This window comes from Ranitomeya variabilis, chromosome 4, assembly GCF_051348905.1.
Source record: "Ranitomeya variabilis isolate aRanVar5 chromosome 4, aRanVar5.hap1, whole genome shotgun sequence".
Classification (NCBI taxonomy): domain Eukaryota; kingdom Metazoa; phylum Chordata; class Amphibia; order Anura; family Dendrobatidae; genus Ranitomeya; species Ranitomeya variabilis.
This window is the reverse complement of record NC_135235.1, coordinates 559,600,095-559,624,126: the sequence shown is the minus strand read 5'-3', so window position 1 is coordinate 559,624,126 and position 24,032 is coordinate 559,600,095. Positions and strand designations below refer to the sequence as shown.

General features: G+C 46.0%; 1 protein-coding gene across 4 annotated transcripts in view; it reads right to left on the bottom strand.

The window, feature by feature from the left end:
• The window catches only part of KANSL1 (KAT8 regulatory NSL complex subunit 1), a 119,063-nt gene extending 95,301 nt beyond the window's left edge, over positions 1–23,762 (bottom strand). The window contains exons 1-5 of one of the 4 annotated variants that reach the window (XM_077252721.1): positions 23,728–23,762; positions 22,750–22,786; positions 21,765–21,852; positions 18,520–18,634; positions 523–1,501 (exon numbers count right to left, since the gene is read on the bottom strand). In XM_077252721.1, coding sequence (XP_077108836.1) covers positions 523–1,406 — 884 coding nt within the window. In that variant the 5' untranslated portion in view covers positions 1,407–1,501; positions 18,520–18,634; positions 21,765–21,852; positions 22,750–22,786; positions 23,728–23,762. Of the gene's footprint in view, positions 1–522; positions 1,502–5,479; positions 5,849–15,768; positions 16,042–18,519; positions 18,635–21,764; positions 21,853–22,749; positions 22,787–23,727 lie in introns of those variants that run through there. The other 3 variants (XM_077252720.1, XM_077252723.1, XM_077252719.1) reach the window with 3 other exon arrangements.
• Between the last annotated feature and the right edge of the window lie 270 nt (positions 23,763–24,032).

The window sequence follows — 24,032 nt, the reverse complement described above, 5'->3', positions numbered from 1 at the left end:
AGCTTGCATTGTGAAATCTGGTGACAGAACCCCGTTGATGTGTATGGCCAGTCCAAGGAGCTATTGCCAGGATCCTTAAATACCTCATCTTCCTTTAAGACCTCTGTTCATAGATACTGCATGTCTCCCATACAAAAGCACTGAACAAAAACTGATCCATCCATAGTAAGTGGGGAGTAGCTGGAGGCTTGCAGTGCTGCGGCCACCAGACTACCCACACAGCCTCTGGATCAGGGGCCTGCAAATCTGTTATTCTCAACTTTAATCTTGATGTGTAGGTGACAAATGGAATATAAAAAAAAAAAAAAAGCTAAAAATCCCAATCAGGTAACAACATGGTTCTAATAAAGTCCCATCGGGAATAAGGTGGTGCCAACACCAGACTCCTTTACATATGCACGTAATTGACAAAAGACCTAAAACACGAAAAACTATTGACAGATCTGTCCAGAGCAACAGGAAAGTAGACTGTTCTCACAGATAAAAAATGATGGGTCACTATAAAAAAAGGAAACTACTCACAGAGGGATGTGGCTCTGCCGTGGATCCGCCTGCCTCAATTCATCCTCTTCCACATCAGAGTCCCCTCCTGAACTACTTTCTGTGGCATCAGAGTCAAATCCTCGCTCACATGCCTGTAGAGTTGCAGACCCCGAAAAGCTTAGTCTCTCCAGTTCCCCAGCGGTTCCCCTCAAAAAAGCATCCACACTGGCACTTCCCACTTCTCCTCTACGCTGGGCATCAGCTTTCCGTGTTACCACAGTCAAACGATTGCGTGGAGTATCTGGACCTCGACCAAAGGCCGCCCCGACCAGACCTCCAAGCTGCTGATGGAGATGTCGTTCAACCTGCTTGGCTTGGACTAGCTGAAGCCTCTTCTGAATCGAGCGTGCCCTCTTTTCCATCTCCCCATGGCGCCGTAGCAAGGCTTTCAAGCGTGTATCAGAACCATGCTCAACACGAGACCCCTTCTGTTCATGTTCCTCATCAGGAGATCCAGGAGGAACAACTGGAGCTTTGACCCGAGGATCCAAAGCAGGAATGGCAAGGCTTGGGGGCTTATCCACAGCTGGCTTTGCAGGTCGTTTGGCCAGTCCATTTAAAGGTCCTCCTTGGCCCCCTCTACCAGAATTGGCAATTCCCCTCAGCTCCTCCAGGTTGAGCTCCAAAATGGAGGTACGCCCCCGACACAGTGACTGAGACAAGATAGACCGAGGAGTGAAGACCCCAGCTAATTTTCCAGGTGCTCCACTATAATTTGTTACCAGGTCTGGTGGGGCAGGTGGAGGAAGACAGCCACCGTTGGTCTCACCAAGGGGGAGGGAGGATGATGGGGGCGCCAGCTTGAAGTGCAGGTTGTGGGCGTCAGGGGCAGGGTCAGTGAGAGCAGGTGCCATCGCAGCCATTCAGCACAAGGAATGAGGCAGGGGAGGGGGATGTTTCCCCAGTGGGGGGGCTGACGTTGGCCACACTGCCCCCAAGCAACTCCAATGAGGGGTACCTGGAGGAAAAAGAAAAAACACAAAAATCAACATCATGATGGAATTATAAAAAATATATCTATTTACACAGTAATACAAATCTTAAGCAGTGAACCATTATATGGACACCAGAAAAAGAACACAAATATAAGAATTTAAGAGCAAAAATGCCAAAAAAATAATGACAATGCATCAAAATACCAGGTTTCTCACTGGTTTCTACTTTCTTGTTCTTCTCAACACATGGGAAATTACTTCTGTCGATCACTGGCCTCAGGCAGAAAATGTGTGCTGTAATTACGCGCCCGCGTGTTGGGATGTCGTCGCTGCACCAGTCACGCGCCCGCTTGTCGGGATATCGTCGCTGCACCAGTCACGCGCTCGCGTGTCGGGATGTCGTCGCTGCACCAGTCACGCGCTCGCGTGTCAGGATGTCGTCGCTGCACCAGTCACGCGCTCGCGTGTCGGGATGTCGTCGCTGCACCAGTCACGCGCTCGCGTGTCGGGATGTCGTCGCTGCACCAGTCACGCGCTCGCGTGTCGGGACGTCGTCGCTGCACCAGTCACGCGCCCGCGTGTCGGGACGTCGTCGCTGCACCAGTCACGCGCCCGTGTGTCGGGACGTCGTCGCTGCACCAGTCACGCACCGCGTGTCGGGACGTTGTCGCTGCACCAGTCACACGCCCGCGTGTCGGGATATCGTCGCTGCACCAGTCACGCGCCCGCGTGTCATCGCTGCAGCAGAAGGCAGAGTTCTACATGGGACTGGGCTTCAGCAGAAAGGGTACGGTGGGGGGGAATCTTGAGGAAAGTTTTGCTTCTTAATTAACCCAACATGATCATTAAAAAAAAAAAAAAAAAAAAAAAATGTCAGAGTGGAAAACCCCAAAAAAGTTCTCAATCTGCTGAGATTGAAAAGGATTCCTAGAAACGGGGAAAAAATAACGAGTCAATCTAAAAACAGTAAAGGCGACATCATTTGTCAAAGATACAAATGATGGCCAAAAACCGTACTGGATTTAGGATCTAGAAGGAAACAACCAATATGCAGGTCATGTTCTGGTGATAGGCGAGTTCTAGCAAGCGGACAGCCAGCCATTCACACAGCTATCCCAGCCATACAACCCATTGTCCCATCAGACAACCCCTTCCAGGATAAGGCCCTGTACCCCACGGATGATTTTGTCGGGAGAAGCCTTTCACGCAGACACTGCAGGAAACATGAATGGTCAAACGTGTAACACAAGAATGGCTTGGAACCAGCAGAAAAGGAGAAGCTCACCTCTAAAGTTGGTGTGAATCGATTTGCAGGACCCGGTACATTGGTCACATCAGTTATCTGTGGCTGCTGAATGGGAGCCCCAGGAACCACCTTGTACCTCTCGGCAGCCATGCACTTTTGATTAGTCGGCCTGTTCTGACGTTTTTGTTGAGGTACATGGTGGTTCTCAGGACTCCTGTCTAGCAGCCACAGATTACCGACATGGCCAACGAATCGGGTCCTGCGATTGGTTTCCCAGCACTCTACTCATCTCATTCCGGCTCATAAAGGGGTCCTCTGCCAGTTCCCTCCCCTGAGGAAGCATTAGTAGTTTATCTGTACAGGCACAGTCTTCAGGAGACAAGCCGCTTCTCAGTCTATCCGCCTCCTAGGATCTTACTTCGTATTTTTCATCCATTAAAAACATCACAAAACTAATTTTCATTTCAAAGTCTAGACTTCATTCATCACGACTCCACCAAGATGTCCAACCTTGGCAGTCACCGACATACCAATTGTTATTTTGTATTGCTTACACTTGAACATCACCTCTTGAAGTATGAACTACAATTGTACCCATCAACATCAGGACCGGACAGAGCCCTGCGAATCCAGTGCTGAAGTCTGATACCAAACCTAAAACTTTTTTGGTTGTTTTCTATGGACGCCTATGAACAACACCCACAAGGTGGTTTCTCTACTGATCCATTCCCCCAAATAATCCACACCCCCAACCTGTGCCATCAGTTGCCGCCTCCTGAAGCACAGTCCTTAAATGGTCCTTATTGTCCAGGCAAACTCACGACACCACAAAGTTACTAAACAAGGCCCTGTTCACATCAGTGCCAGGCATGTGTTGTCGGAGTCCATATTGGTGGAGTCGGAGTCATGGAAATTGAGGAGTCGGAGGTTTGGCTTACCGACTCCACAGCCTTGATCAACACTGTGCTTTATGTCTAGTGCAGAGGTCACGATGCAAATCCTAATGGGCAACCTATGGACTCCACTGACTAACAATGGTGTCTGGCGGGGAGCCACTGTGTCAAACGCTTTGATTAGATGAGAAATAAGAATGACATGCAATCCTATGTCCGATCCGACAAACCGATACCAATGTGAACACAACCTATAGTAAGTTGGTAATTAAGAAGCCAGAAAGGTCCCCAGGAAATTCGGTAAGTTTAAACAGCTCACCCCCTGCAGGATCCAATATGGCTCCCGAATAAGTAAAAACTACCCAAAAAGTCATGTGCCACCAGCACGTTTCTGGGCACAGCGGCCACCTTAGATAAATCGGATCCTGAAGGCCATCCAAGGTTGGTTTCACATCCAGAAAAGTCAAAAGATCATTTTTGCTCTACACTGAACAAAAAACCCATAGTAGCAATTACACTTAGACTCCCCCTTCCTGGGTGTGACACACAAGACATGTGACTGTCTGCAAAGCCAAGAACAACAATAATCTAGTTGGCCATGACAGTATTGCTGTGGGTAAAGAAAGGGTTGCCCAGGATTAGAAAAACATCGCTGATTTCTTCTAGAGCGCCACACCTGTCCAATGGTAGCATCTGGTATTGCAGCTCAGCTGGAAAAGTGAATAGCGCCAACATGCAATATCACACACATACCGTGCACAGGACTGGCGTCTTTTGGGAAGACTTTGTATTCTATACTAGTCCCTCTCTTTGAGCCTGGAGATACACGGTGACTGAAAGCAAAGATCAGAGTAATTCAAGTGAATGGGGACCACGACAAGAGTTACAGAAATCGTGGTGCGGCCCCATTCACTTACAGTATGCTGTGATCTTCAGTCGTGACCCCAGTGGCCGTGTAGCCCCCCTTACCCCACCCCTAAATCTGAAAAGCGAGGGGAATCAGCATTCATTGGTTCCCATACTCTCCACAAAGCGATGTCTGCTCATTACAGACGGCCTAAGGAAAATCATGTCAGCAATAACAGGCGGGCAGAAGAAATCCCAACGTGTTCATCAGCACTACAGCATAATACATTCCTAGCACTCCAGGAACTAAGTCTGAGACAAAGGCCAAGTACCAGGACTCGCAGGCTTACAATCTACCCAGGAGTGTGCTGAGGGTCCTGACCGAGTGTAGCAACGTAGTTAGGAGGGGTAAACAGAGGTGACAGCGCCAATTACAGAGGGCATGCAGGTAAACAGGAGGATGGTGAAGAAGTAGTACAGGCAGAGACCAGCTGGAAGCGGGCGAGAGGGTGGAGGGTCAGAAAAGGTGCCACCATCACCCAGAGTGAGGAGACAGGAAGGATCAATGCAGAACACAAAGGACCCAAAAGGAGAAAGAGCAGAGCTGGGTGGGATGAGGATGAGACAGAAGGACCCCAACTACAACACATCACCGGGAGAGGGGCTGGGGGACCAGATTATCACAAGGAGAGAGGACAAGGGCGGCAAAGCCGTACTAATCAGCAGTCTGCGGGCAGGCGACCATGGCAGCCACACTTCCATCTGTCACATGACGGCCCCTCCGCGTACACGGGGCTCTATAGGGGCCACAGCTGTACTCCTGCGGGCACAGTCCTACAGTGCCCCTCCCCCACCGACACACAGGGTCAGGGCGGTGGCATGCAAGGGGTTACTGGAGGGGACCAGAGTGCAGGGGCCCTTTAAGAGCAATTTCAATAAGGGCATTTAAAGTGGGCGCGGGAGAGGAAAGGGTTAAAAGGTGGGGAGCGCGGAATAAAAGGAGGAGAGACACTTACAGGAGTGTGGTGGTCCGGCAGCGCTGCCAGGAGGAGGGACGGGGGGCTCCGCACCCGGGGGTCTTCTTAGCCAACAGAATTTTTCTTCTCCCCCCCCCACAGGGGGGCAATAGGAAAGGTCGGGGGGTGGATAATAAAAAATGTAACGTGCTCCTAGTCAGAGAGTTCCCAGGACAGAATGCACCGAGCCCCGGGGGGGAAAAACCGGCCGAGAGCCTCCCCGAGGGGCAAAACGTGGGGCCCGGGTGCTGCAGTGGCCTCCCCCGAGCTAGCGCCGGATCCTGGGGAGGAGAGGGGCAAAATGGCGCCGTCAGAGAGACGGACGGAGAGGAAGACTGCGAGGGAGGGGGAGGTGGAGACTCAGAGATCGGGGGGAGGAAGCGTGGAGAGGAGGGGCTGTCAGCACAGGCGGCTGCTCCCAGGCTCCCCCGTGTGGCCAGCACAGGCGGCTGCTCCCAGGCTCCCCCGTGTGGCCAGCACAGGCGGCTGCTCCCAGGCTCCCCCGTGTGGCCAGCACAGGCGGCTGCTCCCAGGCTCCCCCGTGTGGCCAGCACAGGCGGCTGCTCCCAGGCTCCCCCGTGTGGCCAACCTAAGGAATTACGGCGCAGTACAGACGGGCCCTGTCCTGTCTGCGCCACTCGGAGGGGGGGGGCGATTCACAATGTCATTACCACAAACCCACCTCATCATGGTTATCAGGGGCCAGCTTCATTTCCGCAGAGAAGCCATGGCTGTACATCTTTAGACATTATTTACAGAGGTGTAAACTTAAAACTCGTGGGCATTAATGCAAAATGTCCAACAGGCCGCAAACTATGCGGAGTCTTTTATAGTATTGAGTTCACATATGAACTGAAGGGAACTTTTGGGCCCCCTGCACTCACTATAGATATGGTTGTCTGGGACCCTCCATAGTATCAGTATCCACCTTGTGACCCTGATAAAAATGACCAAAAACACATACATTTGGCACAAAGTTCAGAGTGTACGGTGATAAGTAAGGGGGTATCTACAGGGGGTGCAGAGGGCACATAGTAGGGAGAATTTGGGAGGCACCCAGTTCCAAATTATTCATTGGGGCCCAGGATCCACCTTTAATAAGGACTAGCTCATGACAGGAAAACTTGTAATGCAGCGTGCGCTATCCCAAAACATCTGATAATCCATAGACCATTAATGGTAATTTCTCTAATCCAGACAAACCGCACACAGTGGATGTAGCGCACAAGCATATGGTTCTGCAGAGGACACCATTGCACCACTGCCCGTGTGTGAAGACAACTCCTCATATAATAATAATAATAGTCATCTTGAATTATCTTACTGCCTTTACCATGAGGAGCAATGAGAGGATTTTAGGGATGGGGGCAAAGCCCGTGACCGGCTATGTGTACTGACCACGTAGGCAGGAGAAGCACACGGCAGACGGACCGGGGTCAGAATTGGGTTAGGTGACTATTGTGGTGGTCAAAATTAAAAATGGGGCTAAACCCTTCAGGTGAAAATGGAAACCTTCTGAAAATCTTTACAATGCACATGATGATATTTGCAATGAAGTAGCAGCTGCCAGAGCATGCTGGGAATTGTGGTTCCACAACAGTCAGCATTGAAGACCACGGTGATAGTCTCCAACCAACAAGGATGTGAAGGGCTCAAACATTTCAATGCACAAAGCAGCTGCAGGGCAGAGTCTCACAGATCTGTGCAATCAAAGCACGTCCTAAATAAGAGATGGTTACACGGACACTATACGACCGCCGATAGACAAATTATTAAAGATGGGTGGTCGTGTAAAAGCCTGTGTACACCGGCAGACAGAGCTCAGCGATCGCTAAGGGTATGTGCACACGATGCAGATTTAGTGCAGAATTGGTGCAGAACTGCAGCAGATTTTTCTGCTGCAGAAACGCTGCAGAACTGCACTGTGAATTACAGTACAATGTAAATCAATGGGAAAAAAAAAAGCTGTGCACATGGTGCAGAAAAATCTGCGCAGAAACGCTGCAGATTTCAAAGAAGTGCACGTCGCTTCTTTTGTGCAGTTCTGCAGCGTTTCTGCTGCAGATTTTTCTGCACCATGTGCACAGCTTTTTTTTTTCCCCATTGATTTACATTGTACTGCACAGAAACTGCACAGAAACTGCACAGTAAGGCTACGTTCACACGATCCTTTTTTTCATCCTTTTTTTTTCAGGTCCTGTTTTGAAAAACCGCAGCTAAATTCAGCGCTGATTTTAGCTGCGGTTTTTGATCCTTTTTCTTCTGCGGATTCCACTGCGGGTTTCCAAATGCAGTTTCCTATTGGTGCTGCTGGAAACCCGCAGCGGAATCTGCAGAAAGAAGTGACATGCTACTTCTTTTTTCTGCAGGCAAAACCGCTGCGGATTTGCCTGTGGAAAAAAGGATCGTCGGCACAGCGGGTCCTTTTTTCCATTGGGTTACATTGTACTGTAACCTACATGGAAAACTGCTGCGGATCCGCAGTGCAAGGGTATGTGCACACGATGCAGATTTAGTGCAGAATTGGTGCAGAACTGCAGCAGATTTTTCTGCTGCAGAAACGCTGCAGAACTGCACTGTGATTTACAGTACAATGTAAATCAATGGGAAAAAAAAAAAGCTGTGCACATGGTGCAGAAAAATCTGCGCAGAAACGCTGCAGATTTCAAAGAAGTGCACGTCGCTTCTTTTGTGCAGTTCTGCAGCGTTTCTGCTGCAGATTTTTCTGCACCATGTGCACAGCTTTTTTTTTTCCCCATTGATTTACATTGTACTGCACAGAAACTGCACAGAAACTGCATAGAAACTGCATAGAAACTGCATAGAAACTGCACAGAAACTGCATAGAATCTGCGCAGAAACTGCATAGAATCTGCATAGAAACTGCACAGAAACTGCATAGAAACTGCATAGAAACTGCACAGAAACTGCAGCAAATCTGCAGATGCAGATTTAGTGCAGAAAATTCTGCACCACATTTCCTACGTGTGCACATAGCCCAATTCCGCTGCGGATCCGCAGCAAAAACCGCACCGTGTGAACATAGCCTAACAGATCACCCCATGTGCATGCCTTGCCATTGTTCTCAGCAGCACGAGTCCTGTTTACACAGAACAATGTGCTGCCGAAAATTATTTTTATGCAAACCTTAATATAATTTCTCCCGATTAAGGAAAGCTATTCACTGAAGGTCACACTTGCGCCGGGTATTGATGCGAGAAACTCGCACATCACACTCACAAGTGTGACCCCGGCCTAAAGGTAAATTTTCACCAAGCATAAGAAACCCAGATATTTTACCCCTTAACCTTACCTGCCAGTCTCACCCCAGAAAAAGTGTCACAGATCAGATAAAGTTATCGGTGCTGCTCACCTCTCGATGCGGTAGTGCCGGAATAACCCTGTTTTATGTTAGCCTCAGTTCCCGTGTCCAGTAGTCATTCGTTAGAACTAGTGATGAGTGAATGTGCTCGGATAAGGTGGTATCTGAGCATGCTCAGGTGCTAACTGAGTGTCTTCGGCGTGCTCAAATAATATGTCCGAGTCCCCGCGGCTGTTCGACAACCACAACACATGCATGGATTACCTGTTCGTTAGGCCATCCTTGCATGTGTTGCGACTGTCGAACAGCTACGAGACAAAGCCATGGGGACTTGTGCTTTTCACTAAAATAGAATATCAAAGCATTAATTTCAGTTCTTCAGTACAAAAAGTGAAACTCGTATGTTATATTAGAGTCACTACAAATATAGAGTGATGCATTTCAAGTGTTTATTTCTGTTAATGTTGATGATTATGGCTTACAGCCAACGATAACCCAAAAGTCACTATCTCAGTAAATTAGAATACTTTATAGCACCAGCTTGAAAAATAATTTTAAAATCCGAAATGTTGGCCTACTGAAATGTATGTTCAGTAAATGCACTCAATACTTGGTTGAGGCTCCTTTTGCATCAATTACTGCATCAATGGGGCATGGCATGGAGGCGATCAGCCTGTGTCACTGCTGAGGTGTTATGGAAGCCCAGGTTGCTTTGATAGCAGCCTTCAGCTCGTCTGCATTGTTGGGTCTGGTGTCTCATCTTCCTATTGACAATACACAATAGATTCTCTATGGGGTTAAGGTGAGGCGAGTTTGCTGACCAATCAAGCACAATGATACTGTTTGTAAATCAGGTATTGGCACTTTTAGCAGTGTGGACAGGTGCTAAGTCCTGCTGGAGAATGAGATTTCCATCTCCAAAAAGTTTGTCGGCAGAGGGAAGCATGAAGTGCTCTAAAATTTCCTGGTAGACGGCTGCGCTGACTTTGGTCTTGATAAAACACAGTGGACCTACACCAGCAGATGACATGGCTCCCCAAACCATCACTGATTGTGGAAACTTTAAACTAGACCTAAAGCAGCTTGGATTGTGGCCTCTCCACTCTTCCTCCAGACTCTGGGACCTTGATTTACAAATGAAATGGAAAATTTACTTTCATCTGAAAACACCTTGGACCACTGAGCAACAGTCCAGTTCTTTTTCTCCTTGGCCCAGGTAAGAAGCTTCTGGCGTTGTCTATTGGTCATGAGTGGCTTGACACAAGGGATGTGACACTTGTAGACCATGTCCTGGATACGTCTGTGTGTGGTGGCTCTTAGGCCGGTTTCACACGTCAGTGGCTCCGGTATGTGAGGTGACAGTTTCCTCACGTACCGGAGACACTGACACACGTAGACCCATAAAAATCAATGCATCTGTTCAGATGTCATTGATTTTTTGCGGACCGTGTCTCCGTGTGCCAAACACGGAGACATGTCAGTGTTCGTGGGAGCGCACGTTTTACACGGACCCAATAGAGTCAATGGGTCCGCGTAAAACACGGACCTCACACGGACATTCTCCGTCTGGGGTCCGTGTGCGTGCAGGAGACAGCGCTACAGTAAGCGCTGTCCCCCCCACATGGTGCTGAAGCCGGTATTCATCTCTTCCCTGTAGCAACGTTTGCTATAGAGAAAATATGAAGAATAGTGTTAAAAATAAAGATCCATGTGTCCGCCGCCCCCCCACCCCCTGTGCGCCCCCCCGCTGGTCAGAAAATACTTACCCGCTCCCTCACTCCTTCCTGGTCTGGCCGCGCCTCCTACTGTATGCGGTCACGTGGGGCCGATCATTTACAATCATGAATAGTCGGCTCCGCCCCTATGGGAGGTGGAGCCACATTCATGACTGTAAATGATCGGCCCCACGTGACCGCATGCAGGAGAAGCCGCGGCCAGACCAGGAAGCAGCGAGGGAGGCGGGTAAGTATTTTCTGACCAGCGGGGGGGCGCACAGGGGGTGGGGGGGCGCCGGACACATGGATCTTTATTTTAAACACTATTCTTCATATTTTCTCTACAGCAAACGTTGCTGCAGGGAAGATATGAATCGCAGCTTCAGCACCATGCAGAGTGGGTACCACACGCTCCGTGTGGTACCCACTCGCCATACGGGCGGCACACGTGTGCCGCACGTATGGCCTCCGTGAGTTCCCAGGCACACGGACACGGATAACTCCGGTACCGATTTATTCCGGTACCGGAATTATCTGGACGTGTGGGACAGCCCTTAAAGCAATGACTCCAGCAGCAGTCCGCTCCTTGTGAATCTCCCCTAAATTTTTGAATGGCCTTTTCTTAACAATCCTTCCAAGGCTGCTGTTATCCCGGTTGCTTGTGCACCTTTTTCTACCACACTTTTTCCTTCCATTCAACTTTCCATTAATATGCTTGGATACAGCACTCTGAACAGCCAGCTTCTTTAGCAATGACCTTTTGTGGCTTACCCTCCTTGTGGAGTGTGTCAATGACTGCCTTCTGGACATCTGACAAGTCAGCCGTCTTCCCCATGATTATGGCGCCTACTGAAACAGACTAAGGGACCTTTTTAAAACAATTAGAAAGCCTTTACAGGTGTTTTTGTTAATTATCCTAATTTACTGAGATAACTTTTGGGTTTTTATTGGCTGTAAGCCATAATCATCAACATTAACAGAAATAAACACTTGTAATAGATCACTCTGTTTTAATGACTATATAATATGAGTTCATATTTTGTATTGAAGAAAATAAACTTTTTGATGATATTCTAATTTAGTGAGACACCCTTGTATTATTCTAGCACGTCGAAGTCACCCGGTTAGCACCTGAGCATGATCGGATGTCACCTTATCCGAGCACGTTCACTCATCACTAGTTAGAACGGATCCAGTAGTAATCCAAGTTGTGCAGACACAGCATTTTAGTCCGTTTTTAAATAGCAGATTTCAGCTGAATCCATTTTTTTTTTCTTTTTTAACAGAATACAGATCATTAATCAGCCATCCATCTCTCATTTGTAACGGATCCTTTTTTGCTTACTGGATCCAGCAGAGATCAGTTATTTAAAAAGACTAAAAAGTTGTGTCTGCACAACCTTTTTGCCAACGGATTGCTGTTAGATCTATTCTAACAGATGGTTACTGGACATGTGAACAGTGCCTTACTAAGATAGGCCGTCACTGTTATCGGTGGAGGACCATCTTGTGAGACCCCTTCCCAACATGACAACACTTTAGCAGCTGCTCTGAACAGCATTGGTTCGCATCTTCTCAAATGACCGTGGCTGTGTTGCATGGACAGAAATTATGCCATGGAGGCCAATATTGTGCCCACATGTTTCAGCATCGGTGACGGGTCCATAATGAGAAAATTACTGCATATCTAATTTGCAGAACCTACAAATTTACACCAACCAATAAAACACACCATCAGCGTGTGGTATCCCCCTTGATGGCATGGCTGTGGCCATCCTGCAGTGTAATAACACCAGTTGAATGGGTTAGATTGAGAGCATACGGTCCCGTGGCTGGCGAGCTCACCTGTAGAGAGCAGGGCGAGTGCTGCGGACAGAACGGTGTGTGCACTCCCTGCAGACATCGGTGTGGGTGTGGAGCCTACAATGAAGTTAGAGAATATAGTACACCGCACACTCTGTATGTGTATTGCGAATAGTGAAAAATTTATTAAACAAAATTATATGTTGTGACATGAAAAGCGACCAGAGGTAATTATAATGACGTTTCGGCCCAACCTGGGCCTTAATCATATAATCGCTTTAATGTGCACAGAGGAGAGGAGAGAGTCCTTGTAGATAAAGGCATACACTTAGATGCCAGGTAGCTGTGCGTATATAAACGCAATAATAGCCCTGTTGTGGGGTCTTGCTGTAGGGGTTAATATGCGGTGCTCCCGCGCCCTGCAGTCAGTCTACAATGAACACACACCTGGACAGCATGACACCACTCCCTGGGAATGTTAATCGCTCTGCTGCGGCCTTTTCTCAGTATGGCAGGCCAGTGACAGCAGTACGCACCTTGTGCTTGTAGACCTGGATTGTTTCATCACCCGTAATGCCACAAACGGACAATTTCATAAAAGTTGATTGTATTAAAGGACGGTGTGGGTAAATAGCAAGGCTGCCACTCACACTGTGTTACCTATAGACTGGTGCAGATCCCAGCACACTTGGAGAGATCTGCAGACAATCAGATGGGGTGGTCTGTGCATGTCAGACAGCAAACAGGATGACCCCACACAGAACAACTGCCACCAGTCCTGATGCATATGGCCATTTTGCAGTATGCATGGTTCAGGGCTATTTTACGGACCAGTATAGTGCATGCAATTAAAAGCAGTTCCTGCACCCATTCGCAGAATGGACTGCGCATCCAATCAAGTCTGCACGCTGAAGATGTGACTGGCTTTTTTTTCTGAAACAGGTCTATATCTCAATTCATACATGTCTGTTAGTGATGGGCGAACGTCCTTGGATCAGGTTTTATCTGAGCATGCTCAGGTGCTAACTGAGTAACTCCAGCATGCTCGAAAAATATGTTTAATTCCTTGCGGCTGCATGTCTCGCGGCTTTTCGACAGCAGCAACACATGCAGGTATTGCGGGTTTGTTAGGAAATCACTGCATTTGTTGTGGCTGTCTAAAGTCCGCGAGACATGCAGCTTCGGGGTCTCAAACATGCGAGCACGCCGAAGACACTCGGTTAGCACCTGAGCATCCTCGGATAAGACCTGATCCCAGGACGTTCGCTGATCACTAATGTCTATGCTGAACTGTAGGAACATATGACAGGTCCTAGCTGTCACGTGCCATACATACAAACATCCCTGCTTAGAGCAGTGATTGGCCGCAGCGGTCACAAACACTTCAGAACCTGGTGGTGATCAGTAGAGCTAAATCTGTGGGTCGTAGTTACTGCCTAATTTTATATCACTCCCTGCTCTAAAATCCAACAAACCCCATCAATGACTAAACATTTGCTAGAAGGGCATCCCTTTCACATACCCTTGGCCAGGTTACACCCCAAAACTAACGAGGTGTGGCATCTAATATATTGGGTAGGATTTTTTTTTTCTAAATTGTAGTGTATGGCGGCCATATTTACATGCATGAGTGGACATCAGCCACATATAGCCATATATAACCTTGTCTGGAGCTGCCAGATAATTTCTGCATTACACATTCCCCTTTGTGTGTGCTCAGACCCAGTACTGTGCCAGATGCCGGCGCTGCAGATCAGACATACCTTACAATGCCTCCATAGGGCACCATATTGCTTCTTTCCCCTAAGAACTTCGCTACAGCACACTATATTTTGGAATATTCTCATGTCCCGTAAGGGCTCAATGCAGAACTAATACGACAACTATTTGCCCGCTTCTTCTCGTGCGTACAAACAATTTTTACTAAACTTTTTTTCCGTTCTGAACACTTAAAGGAATTTTTTTTAGCGCGACCCTCGTTTTCTCGAGAGCCCGACCAGACGCAGCTCGGGGTAAGCATTGGTCTTTGTTCTCTACTGTACAGCCCTGCAGGATATGTTGACACTATAAATAAAAGCACACTGTCAGCAGCTGCAGCGGTGGCCACTAGAGGGCCACCTCCACAGGCCAGGAATGCACCAAAGAGCCTCCCGCGCACAACACAAACAACCTAGGGAGGGGCGTGATGTCACAGAGGGGAGAGAGCAAAGCATGCAGGGTAATGTAGTCCTGGCAGAGCCCACAGGCACAATGCACAACAAGCATGCTGCTGCCTCCAGCTCAGTGCAGCATGTTCCTGCTTACAGATAGGGGCTGTATCTGACTCCCACACTGCGGGAGCACCAGCCTAGCATTCAGTACACTGCGCTGCAGCTGGAAATCTGCAGTGGAGGAAGTGGCTAGCAACCACGCTGGCATGTTAGAAATTCAGACCTGTATTGCATGTGACACTGCAGATCCTTTACTTACTGGGGGTCACCCTAGTGCACGGGGCTTGACGTATCGCATAAAATGACAGCGCTGTGCAGAAGAGCTTGCAATCTAGCGGACGCTGGCTATGAGAGTAATACGAGATTTGATCGTTACTTCATAATTCCGCCAAATTAATCCCATCCCAACGCAGGCGACACTCCTCACCCCACACAATACACTTGGGATTAAAGCCGTCATCATTATACAGACCGCTCCTGGAATAATTATCCCTTTTTCTATACAATCCAGGGGTGTCCTGGTAACCTACAGGCGGGGGGTTCATTGTGCTAATGGAAAACAAAGCGCACATCGCCGTAGTCTGAAATTCTATCACATTAGACACCAACCACGAGGTCACAGTACATTAGGCAAAAAACCCCAGCCTGCCCGATAGCACTGCCCATTCACGCCACCATGAAACTAACCCCCGGTCTCAGTTTCGCTTCGTTTTCATTTACACCGATAATATTTTTAAAATGTGCAGATATTAGTAAATCATTCATCTCATCCCCCAATACCTCGCTGACAACTGGGTTACATAAGAGTTGTAATTCTTCAATGGATTGAGAAAAGATATGTACAGCAAATGCTAGAAATAGAAGAAGAAAAAAAGGAAGCCCATTAGGGTATAGGAGTAAAAATCCAAAAAGGGGGCAACGACGGATATGTCATGTTAATAGATAAAAAAAAAAATACCTCCCCAAAAACTACAAATCCCATAACACCCTATATAAAAAAAAAGTTCCTGAAATACACAGCTTTAAAAGTATATTCATGAGTCTGGGTCATGCGAAAAGTGAGAAGGGGGCTGGCCTGCAGAGCTTACACTTTTGCAGCAGGATTGCGGGGGTTTGGTGGGGAGGGTCCTTAGCATGGCAGGCTGACATGGAGGGAAATTCCAAAACAATAGAGGTGAGGAAGGCGTGGACCTAAAGCAAATGTGGTAGGAAGCCCTATTAAAGGCAAAGTGTACTTACAGGCGGACGAGGGGGTGCTCCTGGGCGCAGGCGAGGGCAAAGCTGCGGATCTCAGCACAGAGACGGCGCCGATCATTGCTGCTGCCTCTGAATCATATTCCAGCTTTGCACTAACCACACACAAGCTGCACTAATGTGAGCTCCTGCAACACCCCCTCCCCTCAACAACACCAGGATGAGTCCACAGAGCCCCCAGGGGAGGACACCATGCACCTCTACGCCTCTCAAGCACGACACACCAATAAAGCAAGCTAAGGACGCCGTGCAGGGCTCTGGCCAGCACCACGGGCGCTTAGATAAAAAGCACTTAATGCATTTGTGCCAAATGAGCCAAACATCAGCATGTCTGCAAGAACAGCTCTACCCTTTCTGCCTTCTCAATGGTATTTCCAACTGCTGCTTGCTCAGAAAAATGGGAGTGCAGTACTGGGCTGTGGCCACCAGAGGGGAGTGGAGCTTACACAACGTGTCATATGCTGGAGTTCATTTACCACCGGTCTTATTACGCAACAGGCGTATAATACACGGATTACACGAGCTGCTAATATCTGACGCCATAAGGCCGGGTTCAGACGGCGTACACTAAATCGCCTATTTACCATCCAGACGATTTTTCTTCCGTACGCAGTAGTTTTGTACATCCGTGTGGCATAGGACATGAACAATTAAAGAAATAATAAAAGGCCAAATACAGCTTCCTCTGTTACCAAAGACTCTAATTAGGCTAATAAATAGGACTATGTACCATGTGATCCAAATGCAAATAAAAAACCCTACTCTAGCGTTAACACTTTTGCTTTTAGTTTCTCCTTGACAGTAGTCAGTAACATCCATCTGTTGCTAAACTGCAACACCTATCATACCTGTATAGCAGTAGTCTCAAGCCCGTGACTCTCCAGGCATGCTGGGAGTTGTAGTTTCTCAACAGCTGGAGACCAAATAGTTAAAAAAACATTAGAAAACTGACATCCAATGGTCCCATGTGGGGGATATTCACCCAGTACCCCGTTAGAGAAGAATCCTATAAACGTGGTCACACAGTGCAGCCGGCTCTGTACGTGTGAAACAAAGTCATTGCAGGATATCGGCCGTGTGACCGGTGGCACCTCGTGGACGCACCCAACGCCAGACTTGCTACAAAAGACGCTCCAGGAAACAAAAAATGTCAGCATTTCCTCAAGTCTCTTCCCCTTTGAATACCTTTTGCAGTCCAAAAAATATGTTGCGTGTAAAGACAGTAAAGGGGCTAAAAGTGCCCATTCTGTAGATCAGTAACAGTCTTAACAGCCGTCGCAACCCGCCAGATCTAGAAATTATCACCTATCCTGTGACTAGATCATATCTTTGCTGGGCACCCCCTTTAAAACTTGAAATCCCTTTAATCCATTTTTCTCACTGAATCCCAATGCAAAATTTCTACAAGTAAGACCGGGAGATACATGCGAGAAATACGGCCGAGTCTCGCATGTTAATACCCGACATTGCCGCCGTCACACAGGAGCGGAGTTTGAGGCCGCATAACAATACATGGAGCCGCACGCTCTGCTCCTGAGTGACGGCGGCAGTGCCGGGTATTAGCATGCGAGACTCGGACGTATTTCTCGCATGTGTGATCCCAGCCTAAGGCTAGGGCTCAGTAGAGACTTTTGGTAAAATCATGGGTGACCAATTGGGAAAAAACATACATGACAACCGTGATCATGGACATTCATACTAATCCATTGCTTTTATAGTAAGCTGCATTGGAGCATATGCCAAAGGCTACGTGCACACATTCAGTATTTGGTCAGTATTTTACCTCAGTATTTGGTCAGTATTTCACCTCAGTATTTGGTCAGTATTTTACCTCAGTATTTGTAAGCCAAAACCAGGAGTGGGTGATAAATTCAGAAGTTGTGACGAGTTTCTATTATACTTTTCCTCTGATTGTTCCTCTCATGGTTTTAGCTTACACATACTGAGGTAAAACACTGACCAAATACTGAACGTGTGCACGTGGCCTATAAGCCCATTCACACAGGCAGGTTATACCAAGCTGATCACGTTATAAAGGCCACAGTGGAGAAAATTTGTCGGAACTCAGCAATTGTGTATGGGGGGCTTCACAATTCTCCCCAAACAGATGATGTTGGGGTAGAGAAGGATCAGGCCCAATGAATTTAGGCAGCCGATCCCCTTGGAGATGAGACGCCACCATAGGAGCCTAACAAGGAGACACCTAGACAATACAGGAGAGCTCGGCTGAGCGTTACTGTATATGAGGTAATTAGGGAGGACAGCTGTGAACTGAATGAGCAACCGGCCGACAGTTATCTAATGTGTATGGGGGTCTAAACAAGTTAACCAGCACTTGTTTAAAAGCTCCCTTTACACAAGCCGATGCGTAATGTATGGGGATGAGCCATTGTTAATAAGATCATATTATACGGCGATTTTTGTTGCCGACAGTTATTGTTTGGCAGCATTAAAGAGGTGATTAGCCAACAAAAAGTCCTCTGCTTGTTTGTAGGCCGATCACCGCCATATTTACATGTAATCAGGAACAAGCGTTCTTATTTAGGAAGGTTATCAGCTAAAGAAAAGGGTCTTTAAGGAACCGTAGGAGCCTAATGGTGTCTACACAAGCGTATGTACCGCGTGACCCGCCATGTCTAAGCATTTACCTCTATCCAGCCATTACATATTCTCAAGCGAATACCCGACTGGCAAAAAAAAGGGGCACTGTACAGATATTAGATCTGTCCTGGTTACCTGCATCCAGAAGATCCACATGTTGATGGCAAGATATTTCTGTCCGTGCGTAGTCATGAAGACAAAACCACATAGAAACACGCAAATGGCCGTATCCAGCCTGGGAAAGGAGCATCTGTAGAAATAAGAAAAGCCATGTATTATGTATGACAGCTAAAACGTCCCCAAATAGAGCAACCAATCAGATTTCCCTCAGCTTCAAGGGCATGCTGAGAACAGTAGTTCCACACCGACTGGAGAAGCTGAGGTTGGCGATCTAGGCCTCAATGACACACAATAGGCCTCATTTATCAAAAGTGTTTTTCTTGCCCATAGCAACCAATTATAGCACAGCTTGCATTTCTTAAACTGCTGTGGTAAAACGAAAGCCGAGCTGTGATTGGTTGCTATAGGCAGACACTTGATGAATATGCCCCTTTAGAGTATGGTGGCATTTTTCACTCTGTATTTTTTTTATGTATTTTTAGAGGGGTGATGAAGAGGGGCTGACTCTGAGGCCATGTTTGTCAGGAGTCTATAAAACACAGTAATAAAACACAAGTTCCTGTTATTGCCTTTTAACCCAGAACCCACCACAGTCGTTTTTTCCTCACAATTTCATTGTTGTCAGAACAAATATGGCAACACTAAATTAAGTTTGTAGGCTGTGTGCACACGTTGCGGTTTTTTAGCGTTTTTTTCGCTATAAAAAGCATAAAAAACGCATACATTATGCATCCTATCATTTAGAATGCATTCCGCAATTTTTGTGCACATGATGCGCTTCCCCCCCCCCAAAAAAAAAAAAAAAAAAGTTCATTAATTTTGCGGATTTTTCACGTTTTTCCCGCTATTTAATGTATTGGGAAGCTCCGGAAAAAAAACGCAAAAAAAACTGCGCATAAAACGCGACAAATCCGCGAGAAAAACGCATGTGGATTTCTTGCAGAAAATGTTCGGTTTTGCTCAGCAAATTTCTGCAAGAAATTCTGAACGTGTGCACATAGCCTAAATGTTTTACACCTTTATCCCCTTCCCAACATCCCAACATCCAACCCATGTTGGGTGCAGGTATATTGTGCACGCTCAGGAGCTGAGCCCGCTTCATGCCCGACAGATGTCGGCTGTATTACCAAATCAGCATCTGCCGGTAACATCAGCGATCGGAGCCAAGCTCCTAATGCTGCTGTTTAACCTTTCACACACAAAATAACAGTTATGGCTCTTGAAAAAGGAGAATGAAAAAAAAACCAAATGAACAAAAACATTAATAGTGTGAGATTGGATGAGGTTTAATTTTTTTTTTTTTTTTAAATAGTTAGCTTCCTGTAACCATTTTCTGACACAATGCCTTTCTAATTTTTCTGTCAGCAGGACAAGATGTACTTTTTAACGGTATAATTTTGGGGTGCACATGATTTCTTTCATGCTTTTTATTACATTTTTGGGGAGGGAAAAAAATATTAATATAAGCAGTTTATTTTTTTTATGGCATTCATAGGATAATTAATGTTATATTTTTAAAGTTCAGTCTTTTATAGATTTAGCAATGGGTTTGTTGCGATAGGGTGACAGAGGTCTCTCCCTCATGTCTAACCATGATTAGCCATGGCATCTAAGAAGTTAAAGTACAGCGATTGGTGCTAATACTGATTTGTATCGACTATTTAAAACCATTGCCGCCTCTGTGTCGAGCAGGCTCAGCTCCTTCTCTATACATTTCATATACATGTATATCACATGGCAGGAAGGTTTTCACATGTAAACAACCACTGTCCGTATGCCTTACTAAGGAAACAACCCCCGTCCATATTCTCCATTAAAGGGGGTCATCCAGTGTTAGGGTACAAGTCTTGAGGATTCTCCGGGAGGTGCCAGGAGCAGGTGGTTATGTAACCACAAGTATGCAATTTGTATAGTTCAGGCCACATTCCGACTAGACGTGTCTGGCCTCACTCAATGTCATGTATTGGGTGAAGCAGGACACTTCTAGTCGGAATGTGGCCTTAAGTACACAAAACACATACCTGTGGTCACTTGCCCGCCTGCTCCAGGTGCCGGCCCTAGAGAAGCCTCAAAGCGCAGAGTGCGCATGATATAAGCACAAGTCTGCAGTCACACATAGTGACTGTAAACTTGTAGCCTAACGCCGGACATCCCCTTTACGAATATGGACTTAATACAGGAGAGTTCCAAAATGGTGGACTCAAGTTGCCCTTATAGTATGTGTCATTTGAATGGCCGTGATGTCATTCTAAATTTCCTCTGCTAGATGGTATGTCATTTTTTTCTACAAATTCTTCACCACACAGACCTAAACACAGCAAAACTGGCGTTGCTACCTTTATCAACCAATCAGAGATCAACTTCTATTTCTTAAATTGCCATCTAAAAATTAAAGCTGTCCTGTTGCTGTGGACAAGGCCAATTTTGTTTTTATTTTTTAACCACTTCCTGCTGTGGCGTTTTTTTCGTTCTCGCGCTTTTTGTTTTTTCCTCATCACTTTTTCTAACTTTTTGGATTTTTATAGCCAACAAAGCCAGAGAAGGACTTGTTTTTCTGTGGGATGACTTGTAGCTTTGAATGGCATCATTCACTTTACAATAAAATATACTATGAGGAAAGAATGAAACCCCCTGCAATTCTGCCATTGTTTGTTGGGTTTCATTTTTACAGCGTTCAATTGTGCAGGAAAAATTACATGATAATAGGACTCTCCAGGTCAGTTCTATTATGGCTATACCAAACTTACATAGAATTTTTTTTTTTTTAATTAAGTGGTGAAAAAAAAAATCGAAAGTGTGTAAATATTTTTTTCTTGTGTCACCATTTTCTGAGACCCGTAGACCTTATAGTTTTCCGTCGATGGAGCTGTCTCTGGGTTTATTGTTTGGGTGGAGAGTTGATGTTTTACTGATATCATTCTGGGGCACATATAACTTATTAATTGCATTTTGTTGTCTCTTTTTTAGGTATTTGCAATAAAAAACATAAAATCTGGCATTTTGTTTTTACGACACTTACTGTATGGGTTAATTAATTTGATATTTTTATAGATCGGACTATCAGACATAGCGATAGGAGAAATATTTATTTTTAAAAGGGTAAAGGGGATTTAAAAAAAAAAAAAATCTTATTTTTTAAATGTATTAGTTCCATAATGGACTTGAACCTACAAGTGTACGATCGTGTATTCTATATACTGCAATACTGCTGTCCCCCTCAGGCTAAGATACTTGTATGTTTATGCGTCTGGTATACTTACCTCACTGACTGCTGCTGCATTCTGTATTTCTCACAATTCCCACTACACAATGTTCTCATTCTGTATGGTGATACTGGGATGTTTTGTCCTGAAAATAAAAAAAAAAACACTCAAACATAATTTTTATTGTAATAACTTATATAAATTACGATCTGATTGGATCCAACACATTTTATGCACATTATTGCATTTTTTTACATTTTATTTTTCTTAAACATAATTTGTATTTCCCCTCTGTCAACTTGTAATTTGCATCTGTATAGTTCTCTCTGATTTTTTAAATTTCCAAATGGACCAGTGATAATGATGCACTTGTATTCTGAGTATTTAAAGGAGTATTACAACTTTTCGTATAATGAAGTTATACAATCCTGCCTTGATTCCGCTCAGTTTTCAAGATCTCTGCTTGCTGTTATTCAATGGGAACCATTAATGTTTGCTTCCAAGGGATATAAATGTGACAGTGTGGTTCTCTTCAGTATAGTGACCCAAAAATCTTACTACTACCCTTTTAATCTCTAGAATAACTGTAAGGCGACATTCACACAACCATATTTTCGGTCCAAGTGTCTATGGGTGTTTAAAAAAAATGGGATCCCATACGGATCAACCCTATAGCATCACATTTTTATGGATACTTTACCGTTGCTAACTTACAAATTTGTATTTGTTCTTGTAAATTTTTCATAACTGCTGATGTATAAAACTGGATGACATACCGATGAATTAACATCTGTATTTTCTGAATAAGCATTGAATAATTTTTTTTTTGTATCCTTGTGTGAACTTAGCCGGTGTTGCTTGAAGTTCTTAAGGGGAATGTGCCATCAGAAAATGACCTATTGTTTAAATCATGCTTTTGTGTTAAATATATTTTTTTAATTTTGGGGCAATGTTTTTACCCCCACTATTATGATCTATATTAAAAATAAAAATCAGAAATCTTGTCTATTGTGATTGATGGTTCCTGTGCTATCAGTATTACCTGTCTCTGATGATAAGGAGTCAGCTGAAAAATCTTCCTGAAAGGAAAGGAAGTATGAGCTCAAATTAGTCCTTTGGCGGTTCAGACGGCAAGACCAATGCAGAAATCCCAGGGTCATTCTAAGGGGTCATTCTCCCTTGGTTCCACATCAAACACAGCTCTAGCTGATTTTTTTTTTATCAAAGTAAAAAATGCACGGTGTGAATGTACCCTCGGGATATGGCCACATGGTTCTTTCAGGAAGGTCTGCTCTGATCCCTACCTGAAAAAGCGCTAAATGTTCACATTACTTACGTGCATGAATATTTCCGCTGATCACTATATGGATGTATTCATTTATGTCCCTATATTGGTAATTATATACGTGCGTGGTTAAATGGATATATACGTGTGCAGATGAGCATGATATATAGAAATATATATGTATATCTATGTGTAAAATTATTGATGTGCAGGAAGAAATATTACTGGCTGTGACTACACGTACGTATATTACATGCAGATATGGCCAATCATAGGTGTGAGCGTGTGGATATACGTGTGGCTGTATATACGTGTGTATATGGTATACATATATGTATAAGATTCTATGCATTTGCAGGGCGTATACATATTTATGCATATCATTAGGTGCGTGCACATGAATGTGTATATCTGTAGATCAATGTATGTGTTAACCCTTCTGATGCCTGATCTTCCCAGCCTGCCCCTCTGCCAGCTACCAGCTGCATCCTGCACTAAGCCCTGGCACAGAGTATCACAGCCCAGCTGATCATACAAAGTTCCAGTATCTGGCCTGTTTATTGCTGATGAAGACAGAGGCATCTACTCCAGCCATTCTCCACATCCAGCCACTACAGTGCCCCATACCTAGCCAGCCCCTGCTTCCCTACATGCCCACGGGTGCCCCTCTCACCCCACCCAGTGCCACCTGGTGCATGAACCCCACTCCCCACGCACCCCTCAGCTTGCACCTACCTGCACAGCTCAACCAGGGCTGCTGGCTACGGCCTCTCCCATCTCCCTCCCCCCTGACACTCTGATTGGAGAATGGTGTTGAGCGCGTTACCGGATTGGCAGACGAGCTGTCAGTCAAGACTCGGAGGGCAGGCGAGTGGGCGGGGTTTAGCGCCGTTACTGTGTGCCTGCCTGGTTTTAGGCTTGTGTTTAGGGGGGAAGGGGGGCACAGTCATGTCATGGGGTGAGAGTGACCCCTGACTGTGCCCCTGCCCCTCACTATGTATACATGTACACCCAGTGCATAGGAGAGAGGATGGGAGTAG